Raw genomic sequence first — 19,336 nt, 5'->3', positions numbered from 1 at the left:
GTAAAACGGTACAGCGTTTATCATAATTCTGCAGCAAATTGTGCTTTTAACCAATCATTGATCTTGTTGTGGTGGAACTTAGAGGAAAGAAAAACACTTAGTTTACTTAGGCAGTAAAAAGGGTTGTTGAAACAAGCAACAAAAAGTTATCTAAATTATACTTTAGGTTAAAAAAAAAAAATACCAGCCTCTTTTCCACGCAAAAGATGAGAACGACACAAGGTACACAGACAAGGGTCTTGGGGCCGTGTTTTAGCTGTGTCTCCTCACGCACTAGACTTTCAGATAAGACGGAAAGGGAACAACAGTCATAATATCACGAGGAAAAAGTCACTGGAATCTTAGTGCAAATCAAAAAATTTTAACTAAAGCAAAAGCTATTTAAAAAATGATGGTGAGACTTTTTTAAGTGCCTAAAAACCCTGCAGCTCGTTAGCTATCTAGCAATTGTAATTAGACGTAATTTGTTGTTTTCCCTGTGAAATAGGAATTTTTATAGATAGACACCAGTCAGGGACAACCGCAAATTAGACTAGATAGATAGATAGATAGATGTGCATATTTTACATGGCTAGCCTCACAAATATCGAGGGATATACCCTGTCTATTATTTCCAGGAGGGGCCATGGCTTAGATGGAGAGTCCTAGAGTATTTAATGCTCATTTTGAGCTACGCAGACCCAATTAGTAGGGCCCACCCTCTACTAGACAACTCCCGGCAACATCCAACGGCCCACACAGTGTGCCATCTCCCCAATTTCCCTCACATGGCTTGGGTTAACCCGGGGCTATGGTAACATTCACTCGCCCATGTTGAATCGCCGTCAAGAGGAATCGAACCCTGGTCTCCCGCACAGAGTACGAAAGCTATAACCACTAATCTACGGCGCCACTACATAGCTAAGTGATATAAACTAAATGAGTTTATAGTGCTGGTGTTAGGTTAGGATAATTCCTCTAGTGTTTATTCGTTTTCCTAATTATTCGGTTTAAGAATAATGCAACACGAAAGCGACGATCCCATGCTCCCACAGCACAGCAAAAATGGCGACCATGACTTCACCTTACAGGACCCCGAACACCCTGTTCCTATCCCCATGGACTGCACAGGTATCGTAGACCAAGTCATATCCATCGTATCCGAGCGACAAAAGGCCGAACTAAGTCGGATACACGACACACTGGCCAGCATGAACACCTTTATGGCAAGACTTAGCCACCTGACAGACCCTATTGTCCCAGAGGGGACCCAGTCTAGTCTTAATCCTAACAAACACCGAAATTTGGAAAACACTTTCCAATTTTCACAGGTCCACTGACGTTAAGATGCAGGACATCCAAAACATGCACTCAGCGTCGGTTGCTATGCTTCTGAAAGCTTCATCTACGTTGGTGGAGAAATCCGGTGATGCCAACGCAGACACAAAGGGTCCGTTAAACGACCTTAAGGACGCCATGAACCTCGCTGGTAAGACCTCCCAGCTGCTAAATCAGGTCAGGCGAGACTTAATTAAGCCTTTCTTGCCAAAAGAGTACGTAGCCTTAGCTACGGAAGTGGAAGAGGATTCTGAATGGCTGTTTGGTTCCTCCGTCTGCGAAAGGCTTGAGAAGCTGAAAAAGGAGAACCAGCTCAAATCACTCCTGGAAAGAGGCCAAAAAAGAAGATTTGAGCCTTCATCAAACAAAGGGCCCTCTTACAAGCCCCAAAAGAGGGCCAACTACCACAATGGGCAATCCCAATAAAAGAAACCGTACCGCAGCCACAACAGCAACTTTTCCAAGCACACCAACAGGAAAAATTAATCCCTGAGGTAAGCGATACTGAGACCCTAAAAGTTTTTTAAGGTCAAAGGTCAAATATTTTAAACCCGGTTCTCTCAGGTTTCATTTTGATCAGTGGAAAGACATATATGTATCGAAACTTGCCAGGGGTTTATACTACCGATGGAGAGATCCTCCAGACAGTGTCTGGTTTGCAAATTCCAGTAAACGAGATGCCTCAAACCCCATATCAGACATACCCCCTAGATAGAAAAAAGAAACTCTTCATTGACGAAGAAATACAAAGCCTTTTGGGGAAAGGTGTAATAAGGTTGAGCAGTCGCGAACCAGGCGACTTTATCTCACCCATATTTGTCACTGAGAAATCAGACGGTGGGTTCAGGCTCATCCTAAACCTCAAAAAACTCAATGTACACATTGAGAAAAGAAAGTTTAAGATGCAAACCTTAACGTCCATTCTCCGATTAATCCAAAAGCACATGTATCTGGCAAAACTTGATATCAAGGATGCATACTATAGCATACCAATACACAAAGAAAGCCAGAAGCTCCTAAAATTCGAACATGAGGGTAAGGTATACGTGTTCCTGGTACTCCCCTTCGGCTATACAGAAGGACCTCGTAAATTCACCAAGATAATGAAACCACCCTTATCTAAATTAAGGAAGGCACAGGTCACCATTGCTGACTACATTGACGACTTGATCACTATGAACGTCAGTAAACAACAGTGCTGCAATAACGTACACAAAACCGTTGTTTTGTTAGATTCACTGGGATTTACGGTCCACCCAGACAAATCCGAGTTTGAACCAAAACAAGTTTTGGAATTCCTTGGATTCGTCATCGATACAGTGAATATGACCGTCGCTCTCACCCCCAAAAAGAAGGCAGCCATAATCGATCTGTGTCAAGCAGTGACACAGAGAGAGAAGATAACAATAAGAACTCTAGCGCGATTAATTGGTAAGTTTACCAGCAGCCTTATTGGGGTACCACACGGTAGACTCTACTACAGATCTACCGAAAGACTAAAAATTGAGTTCTTAAAAAAGAGCGCCGGAAACTTTGATGTGCAGATCACATTAACCCCTACTGCCATGAGTGACATATCTTGGTGGAAAAATAATTTATGGGGTAGCATAGCCCCAATAGTTCGAGGCAACCCTCAGGTCATTATATCCACGGATGCCTCAACAAGAGGTTGGGGAGCGTCAATGACACAAGCCCACACAGGGGGTGAGTTTTCATCTCTGGAGCAGGAACACCACATAAATGTCCTAGAACTAATGGCAGCATTCTTTGGACTACAGGCTCTTTGCAACCATACTGCAAACACTACCATATTGCTAAAGATGGATAACACTTCAGCAGTAGCCTGTGTAAACAAAATGGGTAGCGTAAAATCTATCCCAATGGATAAGATTACACATAGCATTTGGGAATGGGCAATAAGCAAAAATAATTGGATAGTTGCTGCACATCTCCCTGGCCTTCTTAACGTAGAAGCAGACAGAGAGTCGCGACAACAGGAGACAAGAACAGAATGGATGTTAAACAAATCAACATTCCGCTATGCGCTGAACGAACTGGACTTCCGTCCAGAAACAGACCTCTTCGCGAGTAGAATAAACACGCAGTTACCTGCCTTCTTCTCATATCGACCTGATCCCAACTGCATCGGAGCACAATATTTCGTTTTATGCCTTTCCACCTTTCGCCTGCCTTCCCCAGGTAATTCAAAAGATCCATAGTGATAAGGCAGTAGGTATCCTGGTAGTTCCGGACTGGCCTAACCAACCATGGATTCCAGGGTATTCTGAACTAATCATTAAAGAAATTCTTGTTTTACCTAGAATGGACCTATTACTGCTTCCACAGCAACGAAGTGTCTTTCATCCACTGCACCCAAATCTAAGTCTTCGGATAGCAATTGTCTCAGGGAGGCACTAAACCTAAAACATTCATGTTCTGACAATCTTAAACAACTGCTCACTGCATCGTGGTCAGAAAAAACCCAATCCATCTATAATCTCTATTTAAGGAAATGGCTGAAGTTTTGTAAAAGTGAAAAAATCTCAGAACCTTATGGGGCTAGTCATAAACAAGGTATGGACTTCCTTGCTTTCCTTTTCCACGTAGAAAAGGCAAGTGGATACATCGCAGCGGCAAGGTCAGCCCTGTCAGCTGCATTACCAAAGGATGCAGGAACAAGCTTTGGTAAGAACGAGGACGTTAGCAGACTAATCAAGGGAGTTTTCAAGCTACGTCTTTCCCTACCAAAACACACTGTGATATATGACCCTGATGTAATATTAAACTATATGACAACCTTGCCTGGTAACCAGCACCTGGAGTTAGAGTTACTAACGAAAAAACTAGCCACCTTGTTGTGCCTCCTGAGTGGCCAGAGAGCCCAGACAATAGGTGCCCTAAAGGTTAACTTTTGTCATCGATCTTCAGATATGTACACTTTCTACATCTCTACCATCATGAAGACCACAAAACCAGGCAAACATCAGGAACCTCTGCAATTCGAGAAGTACCTCCTCGATAACCGGATATGTATAGTCCACTGCCTAGATGAATACCTGAGGAGGACAGACCTTATACGAGAGAACCTTGAAAACCAACCAAGGGAATTACTTCTCTCCTATGCATATCCCCATAAACCTATCGGAATCACCACCATTGCAAAGTACGTTACAACTTTCTTAGACTTAGCTGGCATCGATATTAAGACGTTCAGCACCCATTCTACAAGGAGTGCGTCTACCAGCAAGGCGAAGGACATAGGCGTACCTATGAAGACAATCGCAAAGGCGGCAGGCCGGAGAGGCACTAGCACGTTTGCAAAACATTACAAATTGCCCATAAGCAAGAACTTTGGGAACGAACTTCTTAAATGTTTATGAACACATTTGCTTGCGTTAGATTTTGTATATATATATGTAATAGACATGTACCGTTATGGTACATTGTGGCATTGCTAGGAGTCATAACAGACAAACCATAAATATGTAGTTCTGTTTAATCATATACTGGTCCTTGCCCAGTTTTTACTAAACTGTTTGTTGAATCCAAAATAGGTGGCTTTGAAATCTCATTTGAATACTTACGATCAGAGGCTAAATTATTATTTACAAAATTAGACAAATGAAATGAAGTTTAATTAAAATAATAATTTAGCTCTGATCTAAGTATTCAAGTGCCCACCACCACTCCCCTAACACCTTTAGCACTATTATTCACTATTTTGGCCTTCACAATGGGTCTTTGAAGCAGGAAATTTACGGAAGCCGAATCTCACTTGAATACTTAGATCAGAGCTAAATTATTATTTTAATTAAACTTCATTTCATTTGTCTAATTTTGTAAATAATGCATGTTTTTTATATAAAACAAACATTCAAACATTCTACAGTCGCCACCACGCTAATATTATTATCCCCACACAGGATCGTGTGTCCCACAATTATTTTCGCGAGCTCCACAATTTTTTTAGTCAGTATAATTTAATTTTTTTTTCTTTTCTTTTTTAAAATTAATTTGTTTGTTTCAGGCTTTCTCAAGTTAAAAAAGCATATCCGTAGTTTTTCCTTGGTGTATACTTTTTCGTCATGGACGCGATTGTATTTTTACGAAATGTCATTTGTCTACTTACTTATGTAACTTATGTTAACTTTTGAAGTTGTAGCTTCACACCTGTCGTGGACGACCAACGTCAGTCACTTCTTCCTCTTCTTCTACTCCATCTCTAAAGAGAGGAGGGTGAGGATTAAATCGAACTACAGTGGCTATGCTGTTTTCTGAGGCTTCATTTGTCCCGGGGATCGGAGGTTCATCTGGGAGAGTTTTGAGAAACTTTTCGAGGGCTGTTTTAAACTTTAAAACTGGGCATGACGTGATGCTTCTTAGAGACTTGAGCAGGACGTTGAAGGTTCTTGGAGCTTGATAACAGAAGCTGATGTGTAGTTTAGCGAAGCTTGTGGAATTGTTCAGCACCGATGGTAGTTGAAAGAGACACCCTTTTCTTTGTGTTGCATGGGTTTGCATGGGTGGGTGAAGGTTTGGGACAATGCCTTAAGCTATTTTCCAACTGTATATGGCTTGATAGCGTTCACGTCGTCGTTGTAACGAGTGCAATTTGAGCTGTTTAAGTGCGTTGTTGTAAGTCATTCTGTGTACACAGTTGATCTTTTTCAGGTAGCTCTATTGCAGAGCTTCTAGTACCTTGATTTGTCCTTTACTAGCAGGAGACCAGAGTTAAGAGGAGTACTCGAGTCTAGGGATGACAAGGTATTTTCATAGTGGTAGGAAAACATTGGTGATTGCGATCGAAAGACTCGAAGAATCCAGTCTAGAAAAGTTAAATTTGTCTGTGGCGATAGAAGTGTTTTTTAGATTGCATTTTAAAACTTTAAAAACGAAAAGCGGCAATAGAAATGTTTTTTTAGATCACATTTTAAAAGTTTTTTGCCGTCGGTTTTTGATTTAATTGATGAACTAATACAGTCTGTTTTACAATATATAATCTATTGTGGACGCCATGGTGTAATGTTTAATTTTTGTTTATGTAGTCCACGAAACATGATCGTGAGGTCCATGATCGTTAAAAATACTCACATCATGGTTCGTGCATAACATGAAATAAACACGAACCACAATGTTAACAAACCTTTTCACTGTATTGTAGTCAGGAGATAAATTTCACCTAATTTGTCTATCATAGCCTATTTAGGTGAAATAGTCTAATTTGTAGTTGTTTCCAGCTGTAGACATAACAAACTCAAAGTAAGTCAGGAAATTTGGCCAATAGGATATTTTGGCCCCAATGAAATTTTATTGGGTAGTTTGCAACCCTTCCCCACTCCCTCCATAGGGGCATTGACCATACTCATGTTGCTACAAGAAATATTAATTTGACATTTGTGAGCACCCCAAAAGGAAAGAACTTTTGTTACCAAAATTTTCGGAAAAATGTTAAGAAAGCAACAAATGTAAAATTAAAATTTGTCCACATAAACACTGAGTAAATAATGCTAATAATGTTGTCCATAATATTGGCTTGGTACTATGAAATGGTGGAAAATAACTTATCTATGGTGTGTGTTTTACTAATGAGGAGATGGTCTGCCCCTTGGTTCACATGTTGTTTTTTACAGTCTCTATTGAAAATGCGAATTATGCACATTTCAATGAAAGTTTATCTGGTTTATCAACGAAGGGAAGGCGAAAGAAAGACAGAGTAATGAATAAATAGAAATCGGATATAACCATTAAACTTATAAGATTCACTTTCATTGTGAAAATATCATAAAATTAGCACGGTCAATTTTTAAATGCACTGTTGTTCGTGCACGTTAGACAAAGTTTAAGGTGCACACTAAGTTTAGAAGACATACAGAGTCGAGAAAACTGAAGCAAATAAAGATTTTGCTTGTCTTAAAAAAAAGTTTGTTTGTTGATATTTTTATTATATTTTTTATCGTGAAAGTTAGGGTCGAGCGGGCCCATGGAACAACTAAGTAAGTTGGAGTCTAAACAAGAAAAAGCATACGACAACGAAAACATTTTTGAGTTAAAACAAAAACAAAAAACAATTATTCATATTTAATTGCGCTATTCTTTCATGACATTAATTACGTGATTTTTATAATGTTTAAAGATGTATCATGACGGTCGCGATATGGATCGCGAAAGTCACGATGCAACGTGAAAGTCGACCCAACGACTGATCGCGACCTTCACAATGCTAAAAGAATTTACTATCGCGACATCATTGTGAATCGTGCGCGACGCGCATGATCCGCGATCCGCAGAGTTTTGGGAGTGAAATGAACCAATTACTTCCGTGCTCTTCAAAAACGGTCCTGTTTTAGTGAAATCAATGACCTGTCCATGTAGTAAGATGTTGTTTAGAAATTTGTTGCACTGTAGCATTAGAGTGAAATGCCAATTTAGTCTTAAAAAATGTTTAAAACTATGATATCTTATCACTAAGCTAGGTTCTTGTTTTGCTGATGTGTCCTGTGTTCTGAATATATACATAAGGTATACACTGGCATTGCCTACCCAATTCCCCTCTCATGGGATGGTTTGACCGGTAGCTGTGGTAAAGACACTTGCTAAACATGCCCATGCTGTGGACCAAACCACCGACCTTGTGATTGTGAAGCAAACTCCATAACCACAAAGCCACATGCCACATACATTGGTAATAAAAGAAATTGAAAATAAGAAAGAGATGTCTCAATGATCAGGCTTTAGTAAATAAATTTTAACCTAAAAGGTTCTGTAAAATTTTTAAAGGATATTCGTCCATGTCTGTACCTATATTCACTTTTTTATCTAACAATTTTGATTTTTGTAAAAAAGTTTTTATCTCTTGCAATGAATTGTTATGCTTTTCTAGAACTTTCTCTAATTAAAGCAATAAAGTGGGGTGCATAAAAACTATGTGCAAATGTAGAATGATGTTTATAAAAGTTCACAAACACTAGGCCACTGACAACACTATTTCATTACAGAGTTTAGAAAAACTTTAGCAAAATACGAGCTGGATTAACAAATATAGCATCGCTAAAATATATATATAAATATTTAACCTTAGTTGTGATGGTAGACAATAACACAGACCATTATGCCTTTTTTATTTTTTCTTTGGCAGGATATTGATGATCAAAATCTGTTGGAAGACAGTAGTGAAAAAAAGGTATTAAGATATTTTAAATTGGGCTTCTTAATCCAAATACTTTTGTGGTGAATTGTTGCTATTTTTATGTATACTTTTTACATTAGTTTGTTGTTTTTGTTTTTATTTTCGTGGACAGCGAAGTGACAGTTCACATACTGTTGATTTGCATGAAAACCTTCTGGCTGTTGATATATCGGATGCGTTAAGTGAACGTGAAAAAGTAAAGTTTACTGTCCACACTAAGGTATGTGATATTTGGTTTACTTTATTTTTTATTTTTTTTAATTTTTAATTGTTGAGTGCAATTGTTCTTTAAGAATTTTTGTATTTTTGTAAAAATTTGTAACAGTGAGATAAGAATAACTTATTGCCATACAAGTAAAATACTTATTCAGATCAAGTTAATAAAAAGGAATAAACAAAATATTAACCGGAAAAAAATGGAACTAAAAACAATCTACAAAGTAAAATGACTTTTAAAAAAACTCAAAAATGTTTTGCCATAGTTTTTTCAATTTTTTTTATTAAATAAACATTTTCTTTTAAAAAAATTAAACTCTAAAGGCTTGATTAAAGCACTATATTTTTAATTTTGCAGACTGAGCTAAAAGACTTCCAAGGAACTGAATTTTCTGTTACCCGTGATCACGAAGAATTTATATGGTTGCATGATCGCTACGTTGAAAATGAGGAGTATGCTGGTATTGTGGTAGGAGTCACTGTATTTTATAAAACTAAAGTCTATATGGAAAAAAAAAATCTGATTATGCTGACCTTGTTCTTAGATACCACCACCACCACCTAAACCTGATTTTGATGCAAGCCGTGAAAAATTGCAAAAACTGAGCGAAGGTTTGCTTGTTTTTTTTTTACATTGTAATCAGTGTAATAGTTATTTTTTTTTTTGCTCACCCTTTGGTATGCTTTTTATTTCTGCTATGGTTTGTTTCAGGCGAGGGAACAATGACCAAGGAAGAGTTTCAAAAAATGAAGCAAGAACTTGAAGCGTAAGAGATTGTTGCTTTTATGTTGAGATGTGCTTGAATAAAATGTATTTATGCTAAACCAATTGGACCTTGAGTTTGCTTTCTGCATTTCTGAATCTTTAACATAGGTTTTTTATGCCACCACATAGGTATGCTGATGCAGATATTTATAAAAATATATTGCAGAATTAATAATAAATAAAACTTTTACAAATAACATCTTCTGTCTACTAACAGAATATTATAATGTTAAAATATTGTGCAACTAAGTTATAAAGTTGATTTCTCCAACAACTTTATTTTATTTTGTATTATATTTTTTGATTGCATCTCCTTTGCAACCATCTGGTGTTTTGTTTTCTCGTAAAAGCATTTTCCAAATTTTTTATACATGATTAGATTTAAAATCCCCCCAGGCTTCAGCATTAATGTTAATATTCTAAATGACTTTTAAGTTGCACCGGCAAACAGAAATTGGTACTGTTCATTTATATGGGATAATACAGTGAGTAGGCTCTCAAATTATGGGTTATGTGAACTAGATTATAAAAAAAAGCACTACAGTGGTAAAAAAAATTTATCATGTAATAAGATGGCTATAAACAGTAGAACAAAATTCCAGGCTAATTTATTTACAAACAGATTGTAGCATTTCTGCAAATAGTTTAGAGAAAAATGTTTTAGAAGGTGTATTTTTATTTCATAGCGAATACTTAGCTACATTTAAAAAGACTGTTGCAATGCATGAAGTTTTTTTGACAAGACTGGCTGCACATCCTGTCTTACGTAATGATCACAACTACAGAGTTTTCCTCGAATATAAAGAAGATGTAAGACTACTTGTGTTATCCTTGAAGTGTTTTAACCTTCCATTATGTGATATTATTTTGAGCTTGAATTAGGTAAATGAAATTTAAATCTGCAGGCCCAGCTGGCCTATTTTTTGTATATTTGGAAAATAGCAATACAGATTATGTATGGTTGCAGAGAATCTCCTTGAATTTCTCCACAAACTAAAAACCAGTTTTACCATATGTTTAACATTACCCATACTAGTTTTACTGTAATTTTTGACATAAATAGGTTATTAACACAAAAATACACACTAAGATGATTTTATATTCGAAAGGCTTTGCACCTAATTTTTATTACATTTTCTATTTTGTCTTTCGTTTCATATTATGACAAAAACAACAGGATTGTAGATAAAGGCCAACTTCATGTTTGTGTAAAAAGTGATTTTCTTCTTCCAAATGACTGACCCAAAATTGACATGTAGGTAGAACAACTATTTGAAGTTACATTCACAAGTGGTGAAAAACAATGCTGTTAGGTGCATTGAATTCATATCCTGCTTATTTTTGTTGTTGAAAGTTTACTTTATGATTTTTCTATTTTAGCTAAGCGTGAGAGGGCGAAACACCAAAGATTTTTTCAAAGGTATAGCAAAAGGCATTGCAAAGGGAGTGGATGAAAAGGTTCTATTGTCTGGACAAAAGGTAAATTTTGCTGTATAAATCTTTAATTTCAAGTTAAAATCAATCCAAGACAAGAATGATCTTAAATGTTGTAGTGCTTAAGAAACTTGCTTCAAGATATTAGGAATTATGCTACATGATGGCACATCCCTAATGTAACACTCTAGGTAGGGGTAGGAGGAGTGCAATAATCGCTTTTAGGCAGTACATTCTATTTCCCATTTTGCACTTATAAAGATATTTTTCTCTATGTAACTATGTAATTCATGTTTCAGTATGATTTTTAAAAGGATATTGATGGGTGGAATTGGTTTTTGTTACGTAAGGGTGTTAAGAGTAAGGTTACGCTCTGTTACGGAGAAAAAGAAAGTGAAATTTTCGCAAAGAAAATGCAATATTTTCATAATGCTTTAATGTTCCTTAATTATGTTGTCATTCATAAGCTACAAGAAACAATTTTTGAACCTGTCAAGGAATTTTTATATACCTTTTATGAATATTATATTACAGAGTAACATTAAAAAGTAAGTAACTTTAAAGTAACTTTTTGAATGTCAACAAGAAAGTACATGTGAGCCTAATTTGCAGGATAATGCATTTTGAAAAAAACTTTGAATCTGCTTAAATCTGCCCAGAAAACATAGAATGAATAATACAGGGAGCTATAAGTATGAATACATATATATATACAAAGCGAACTGTTTGATGTGTGCATATGTAGGTTGTTACAACATTTTTTTTTAGGATGTTGATGAATATTTTGAGAGCGAGAAAAAATTTTATGTCAATTTCCATGCAAGGTATAATATGTTACTTTGCAGTATGATATTTGTGAATCGATTGTATGCAAGGCCTGCTTGCTAACTGTATATATCTGTGACCGTTCATTTGTCAATATATTAGAACTTTGTGTAATAGCTTTTCTTTAATTTAGGATCAAGGACGGTGCTCAGAAATGTGAACGAATGACAGCAATGCACAAAAAGATGGCGGATGTAATGATCAAAATATCCTCTGGGTTAGGTGCACTGGGAACAAGTGAAGAATCCAAACTGGCACCGTAAGTTTAAATTACATTAAAGAAAAAATCTTTTTGTATTTTACATCTTGGAAGGTTTATTACCGCAAAAAACAATGTTCCTAGCATGGTGATTTGAAAAAAAAATTCATTCTCGCTAAAAATAATTTTTTTTTCGGCACAGTAAGCACAATTCTGACGTATTCGGTGCGCATCAACTGGTCAGTAAAACATGTCAATAAAACTAACTTCCATTGTTTTTCCCATCTTAATAAAACTTAGAGGGCAAGTTATTTTTTAGAAAAATCGCATTACTTAAATTTTTCTTTAAAATTTATTTGCCTAATTTTGGTTAACATTTGGTGGCCTATGAAAAGACATAGTTCATGTTCACTTTTCTCTTTTATAAGATTATGCTTTATAAAAATATCAGGCTGAAGAATAGGTCTATTCATATTGAAGAAGAACTACTTTGCTCATCACTCATCAGCGAGTGGGATTCGATCCCGGTCCCCAGAACTGGGAGCCGCAGACGAACACACTACACTACGCCACTTGTGGCAGTGTAGTGTAGTGGGTCGAATCCTGCTTGCTGCCAGGCAGTGTGTTAATGATAAGAAAAGTAGTTCTTCAATATGACTTGCACGGATTATACTCGCCGTCATATTTGGAGGTCCGATCGGATAGAAACATTCTTTGTTGAGAATGAAAAATACGGATGTGCCATGATAAAGATTCACCTATAAATAGGTCTTATGTTTAGAACAATAACAAAAATTACAGAAGGTGCTTTTAAGAAGCATAATTTAACTACTTTTCAAAACACTAGTAGAACACTTTTCATACCTAATAAGACCATAGGAGTTATAGATATCTAACAGTGAGTCAGTGTTTGCCTGTGATTTGCCGTGTTAGGGTCAACATTAATAACGCATTTTATTTTGTTTAGAATTTTCAACAAATCAGCAGAAACTTTCGAAAAGTTGAGGGTGCGGGAATATTTTGTTGCTTTTAAATATATGAAGACTTTTCCGATAATTCGAAAAAACAAAACTCAATTTAATGGTTACATTTTTTGTAGAAACTTGAAGGACGTATGGCCACGGATGAAGATCTCAAATTAGCGGACCTACTGAAGTATCATATGAGAGATGCTGAGGCAGCAAAAGGTCTTCTTTACAGACGAATGAGATGTTTAGCTAATTTAGAGACCGCTAACAAGAACTTAGATAAAGCTAGAGCCAAGAACAAGGATGTTGCGAATGTACGATTAATGTTTCGTTTAGTTTGCGTCCAAGTCACTCGTATTTTTTTCGTTTTTCTATATGGACGTCTGGGACATTTACCAAGCCAATTAGCACAATTTACAAAAAAAAATTTAATATCGAAAAATGTTTGTAGTTACAAAACTGAATTTTTTATGCACTCGTATTTCCTTAGATTTTGTATCGTCTGTTCACATAAATAAATGTGTGCTTATATTTGCCTACGTAAAGAAAACGCACAAGGCTAAACAGTGTAGATCCCACCAACAAAGGGACAAACCTATAGTAATTGTAAATCTTTTTAGGCGACCACGAATCAACAAGATGCTAGCGAGAAATTTGAAATGCTATCCGACACAGCAAAAACAGGTAAAAAACTCAATTTTTTTCGTAATTATTTTTTATTGTCGCCCTAAGCGAGGTCAGTTTCACTTTTGTGAATTCACATTTTACAATGCTGTGACATCTTTCTGTATTTTGTTATTGGTGGCGACCACACCTGAAATTTGTTTTGGCTTACTTTTTATTTCTTTTTTTAATTGATATCACTTTTATTTTCATTTTGAACAAACATATAGGAGCAAGTAAGTGTAGTATATTTAAATGTGTTAGTTGTTTTATTTACCAACGACTAAGCAGCTTCTCTCTGCTATGCAAGACTTCAGGAACTCATTCATTTTTGACTTTTTATTTTTTAACAGACAGCATTGCATTTTTTATATAGTCATTATCAGGGCAGAAGAAAATTCTAGCTTAAGAACTTATCAGACAGCTAAAACGATACGCAATCGGGTACAAATATTATTATTACTGTATAATAGAAAAACAGCATTGGTAATCCAAAAATTATGACGACGGCAAGTTTAATGAAAATTTTGTCGTCAGTAGGATTTAAGACAACAGTACAACTTTTTATCGCTACAATGGCCTATGATAATTTTTTCAACAGATAAGGCCTATGGAGCTTAGAAAATCACTGTTTTCGTTCTAAATAACGAATACACAGAGTTTGTGATATTTCGTTATAAACCTATAAAAATGTGTCCATAGAAAACTAAAAAATTGGTATGTTGCTGTAAAATGACGATCACACATCCATACGAGACATGAAGTCATCATACTTTGTTCTAAAAAGCACGAAAAACATTAAACATTGTTGTACTATGAAATCGAGATATTACAAGGTTCGACTATCTCACTTTAATTTTAATTCGTCAGTCCACAAATGACGCTGTCAATTTTCATGGGAGAAAATAATAATATACAGTTGACTCTCTCTATCTCGACTACCCTCTATCTCGAACATCTCTCTATCTCGAACCAAAGTCTCGGTCCCTTGGACATTTGTGTAGGCTCTAAGCTATTTTCCTCTCTTTATCTCGAACCTCTCTATCTCGAATACCTCTCTATCTCGAACCAAAATCTCGGTCCCGTCTGACTGTTTCTCTCTCTATCTCGAACTTTTCCGGATTTAAGAACCTATTTACACTAAAAATCGAATTAAAATGTTCCATTTTTCAGACAGCTAAAACGATACGCAATCGGGTACAAATATTATTATTACTGTATAATAGAAAAACAGCATTGGTAATCCAAAAATTATGACGACGGCAAGTTTAATGAAAATTTTGTCGTCAGTAGGATTTAAGACAACAGTACAACTTTTTATCGCTACAATGGCCTATGATAATTTTTTCAACAGATAAGGCCTATGGAGCTTAGAAAATCACTGTTTTCGTTCTAAATAACGAATACACAGAGTTTGTGATATTTCGTTATAAACCTATAAAAATGTGTCCATAGAAAACTAAAAAATTGGTATGTTGCTGTAAAATGACGATCACACATCCATACGAGACATGAAGTCATCATACTTTGTTCTAAAAAGCACGAAAAACATTAAACATTGTTGTACTATGAAATCGAGATATTACAAGGTTCGACTATCTCACTTTAATTTTAATTCGTCAGTCCACAAATGACGCTGTCAATTTTCATGGGAGAAAATAATAATATACAGTTGACTCTCTCTATCTCGACTACCCTCTATCTCGAACATCTCTCTATCTCGAACCAAAGTCTCGGTCCCTTGGACATTTGTGTAGGCTCTAAGCTATTTTCCTCTCTTTATCTCGAACCTCTCTATCTCGAATACCTCTCTATCTCGAACCAAAATCTCGGTCCCGTCTGACTGTTTCTCTCTCTATCTCGAACTTTTCCGGATTTAAGAACCTATTTACACTAAAAATCGAATTAAAATGTTCCATTTTCGAACGAAAATGTTTGACGTTCGAATTCTAAAGTCACTCACAAAACATTGTTTACAGTGTTTTGAACCAGAAACCTTCTTGAGGTGAAGATGTCGGCTTTAAAAAGAAAACTCAATAACGTTTCTTTAATTCAAAAATGTCAAATAATTCGGGAAATCGAGAAAGGAATGTCAAACAAGGAGGCAGCAGAGAAATACGGGATCCCCCAAAAATACAATTTCAACTTGGATGAAAAAAAAACATAAGATCCTACAAAGCTTGGAAGAACAAAAACCCGCGTCTGGTTCGAAAAAGGTTCGAGGCTGTGATTATGAGCAGATAGACAAGGCTGTTTTCAAATGCAACCGCCCCTCAAATCTCTAATGAGGATATCATTGATGAATTTCGGAAATCTGAGGACGACGAAGCTGAAGACGATGGCAGTGACATGGAGGATGATTCATTTGATATAGTTGTCGAAAAACCATCAAGATCAAAAGTCGAGTGTAGTATTGATCTTTTGAAAGATCTAGCAATGTGTTGCGAAAAAGGCAATGAAATGCAAATGCTTATCTCCAAATTCGAAAAAATGTATAATGAAGACAGAGTGGCATCACTTAAACAAAAAGACATAACCGATTTCTTTAAATGAAGCTGTAAATTTATTTTATGTATTTATTTTAAAAGAAGTCTTGTGCATTGAATATTAACATTTTAACATCTCTCATTGACCTCTATCAACTCCCGATACACTGAAGGTTAAAAATACGTTTTTTACGAAAAAATCCAATTTTTGTCAATTTTTCTCTATCTCGAACTTTCTCTATCTGGAACAAATTTTCTGGTCCCTTGCGAGTTCGAGATAGAGAGAGTCAACTGTATTAATAATAAGAAATAATAATTTGTAAAGGTTCTTTTAGTAACATTGGTAAGTCTAATAATTGGAACAGGAAAAAAATCTGTTTATTTTCATTTTCTATTCTGTCTGATTTAGAACTTTCAGATTTAAGAAAAAAGAAAGTTGCGCATTTTAAGAAAAACCTAGTAAGTATGCAAAAATTTATGTAAATATTTTAAAAATATTTTTCTGACATTTTTTTATGAAGTGATAATTTATTTGTTATTTTTAGGTTGAGCTTTCTGATTTGGAGTTAAAACACGCAAAGGTAAGATAAATACAAGTTATGTTGGTCACCTTTTAAACTATTAAACTAGTTTTATTGAATTATAATTACAAATTATACCTTGAATTAAATCTTGTGAGTATTTTTAGGCTCAAGTTACACTGCTAACGAATGCTGTTAATTTGTTAAGAGAAATGTGAGATTTGTAAAAAATGTCATTTCTGGAATCAAGAATGGTTTTTTATACCTTAAGGGAATTTTCTTTTCGAGGGAATTATCTTTTCCGCGAAATTATTGAGTAACTCTTAGTTATTCTTAGCACTTATATAACAGACAATGTGAATTTTAACTTCAGCAGTCTTTATTTAATGTCTCCTTCACAAAAAAGTCCTTAAAAACGGTATAAATTGAAGAGATAAAATGTTATCAAATTATTTTATATATCGGCACTTATTTCGTGAAAGTTAGTTCTCTCGAAATTTTTTTATTAAAGAAATTCTCGCGAAAATTAGTCCTCGCGAAGTATAATTCCCTTAAGATATATGAATCAGACCTTCGCCTTTTTCCACGATACAACATGACGAAGAAGCTTTGAAGGAGCGAAATTATGTTCTAGGAGAGTTATATATTTTCTCAACTATTTCACTTTTCGTGAAGTTAGGTTTATGAAGCCCACTTGTGATTTGAATTTTTTTTTGTATTGATCTTTACTGATTCTTTATTAGTGTATCTTGAACTCAAGTGTTTTTTTATATGAATTTATTAATTTAGTTGTATATATCTTCAAGGAAATTAAATTTCAGATACTTATTAGATATTGATTATAATATGCTCATCTATTTAGCGTAGTTTTCGGTGAGGCGATTAATCTATAGCGATTTTTACTACTTTTGTCTTTGAACATTTCTATTTCTGTTGCAGCATGTCTTCCAATTTATTTACGATTGTTTTGAAATAAAGAATTAGTCCATTAATCAGATACTTCTGTATTTGTAATTTTCTGAACATAATATTATTTCGTATTATTTTTGTCATTCCTTACGTTTACCATAACTTCATTATTATTATAAACGTGCAAAGTAATACTGATGGTTCTTAACAATGTATAATTAGGTGGCCTTATCTTGTTACAATAATTGAATTTAAACGTGCTCTCATTTATCATTGAATAGTATGTCTAAAGCTACCAGCTTACAATCCACTTGATCAAAGTTGGTTTCGATTTTTATAGAAATTGCTAAATTTATTTCTTTATTTGGTGTTGTTGGATTTAATTTGGCAAATAGTCAAATAATAAAAATTTAACGTGCCTCAACAAAATTCGTCATTCTCGCTTCCAAAATTTACAAAAAAAATATTTGACTCTTTTCACGAAAAATGCCGTACAGGGGTCATCCACAATCGACGACCGCGCCTTAGGGGAGGGTGGCGGGAGTTAGTTGAAAACGGAGACACCGAAATCGGAACTTCCGAATATACATACAAAACATTTTTGTATTTCTTGTATTTAGTTGTCTTTTTAGGGAGAAAATACCATACCAGTCGTTTTAGATAAAGAGAAGCATTTTGAACAGAGAATTTGTTTTTGATTAGGGGATTTTTATAAGAATTCAGAATTGAAGAAAATTTCACAATTTACGTCCGCACGAACATTGGAAAAGGGGGAAGTGAACAGGTATGGCAAAACGGAAGAAGTGGGTAAAAAATTGACAAAAATTTCTTTTATGGATTGCCCCATACACTGCGCGAGAAAATATAATAATTATGGTAGTAAAAATCAAACGGAGAAAATTCATTGTATTATTTCTATCACTAAGCGTTGTAAAACAATTGCAATTCGTTTGTTTATAGTATAAAGCCAATAGATAATTTAAGTAGCGCAAACTTCTGCAGAATCTAACCTAACATTTTCCATACATGCTTATGCATCCCCCATATAGGTCTTTTGTAGCAAAAATTAGATTAAAAAAACTACAAAAAAATGTCCAAAATATGTTTTGGAGCCAGAAATGTTTGATATTGAGTTTTTTTGTGGGAACACAAGATACTAAAACTCGGTGTTTAGGTGGCGTTTTTTATTCAATGTAACAATTTTGTTTTCTAAGTCAATTCTATTGTTTCCCCTGTATAATAAGCCCAACCGTGTATACGCCCCACCAAAAAAGCTTATAAACTTGTGTAAAGCCCTAAAAATGCATAAAAGTGTTACTTATGCTCAGATATAACTTAGCTATAAAGCATTGGAGCTAATAGAGAAATAATACTTCAAGAGACAAAAAACATAATAGTTCAACCTTGTTAATACTACTACTTGCCCTTTAAATAAGCTCATCTGTCTTTTTCAAAACTTAAGAGGAAATATATTAAGCGTCCCTGCGCAAGATGAATACCTGAAAAATAACAGTTAGGTCCTGACTATAATTTATCATATTTTAAGGATCAAATTTAAGCGATAGCTTGAGACTTATGATAGTTTACTTGATGCTTATAAAAAAAAGTGTAAACCAAACAAGGCAGTTAAAGAATTTTGCACCAACGAGTGCAGTAATGTTCAGCAAACTAGGTTCTGGCCAGTCTTTTGACACTCATGCGCTAGGTAAATGACGATAAAATCCATGTGCGCTTTTAGAAATGTGAGATTAGTTTCGTATAAAATTAGTATAAACACTCCCTATTAGAATATCATCACCTTTAGAGAAACATAGGCTCGGATCGGAAGTCCCTCCAAATATGAGTA

General features: G+C 35.2%; 1 protein-coding gene across 1 annotated transcript; it reads left to right on the top strand.

The window, feature by feature from the left end:
* Positions 1 to 74: 74 nt before the first annotated feature.
* LOC130656628 (sorting nexin-32-like) lies at positions 75 to 17,622 on the top strand. Its single transcript, XM_057459519.1, has 16 exons — positions 75 to 394; positions 8,453 to 8,497; positions 8,616 to 8,723; positions 9,078 to 9,188; positions 9,265 to 9,331; positions 9,432 to 9,486; positions 10,172 to 10,295; positions 10,866 to 10,964; positions 11,688 to 11,743; positions 11,878 to 12,003; positions 12,911 to 12,950; positions 13,043 to 13,225; positions 13,532 to 13,595; positions 16,470 to 16,519; positions 16,606 to 16,641; positions 16,749 to 17,622. The coding sequence occupies exons 1-16, from the start codon at positions 389 to 391 to the stop codon at positions 16,797 to 16,799; spliced, it is 1,221 nt and encodes a 406-aa protein (XP_057315502.1). The 5' UTR covers positions 75 to 388; the 3' UTR covers positions 16,800 to 17,622.
* The last annotated feature ends 1,714 nt before the right edge of the window (positions 17,623 to 19,336 follow it).

This window comes from Hydractinia symbiolongicarpus, chromosome 9 (assembly GCF_029227915.1).
Source record: "Hydractinia symbiolongicarpus strain clone_291-10 chromosome 9, HSymV2.1, whole genome shotgun sequence".
Classification (NCBI taxonomy): Eukaryota; Metazoa; Cnidaria; class Hydrozoa; order Anthoathecata; family Hydractiniidae; genus Hydractinia; species Hydractinia symbiolongicarpus.
This window is presented reverse-complemented; position numbering and strand designations above follow the sequence as displayed.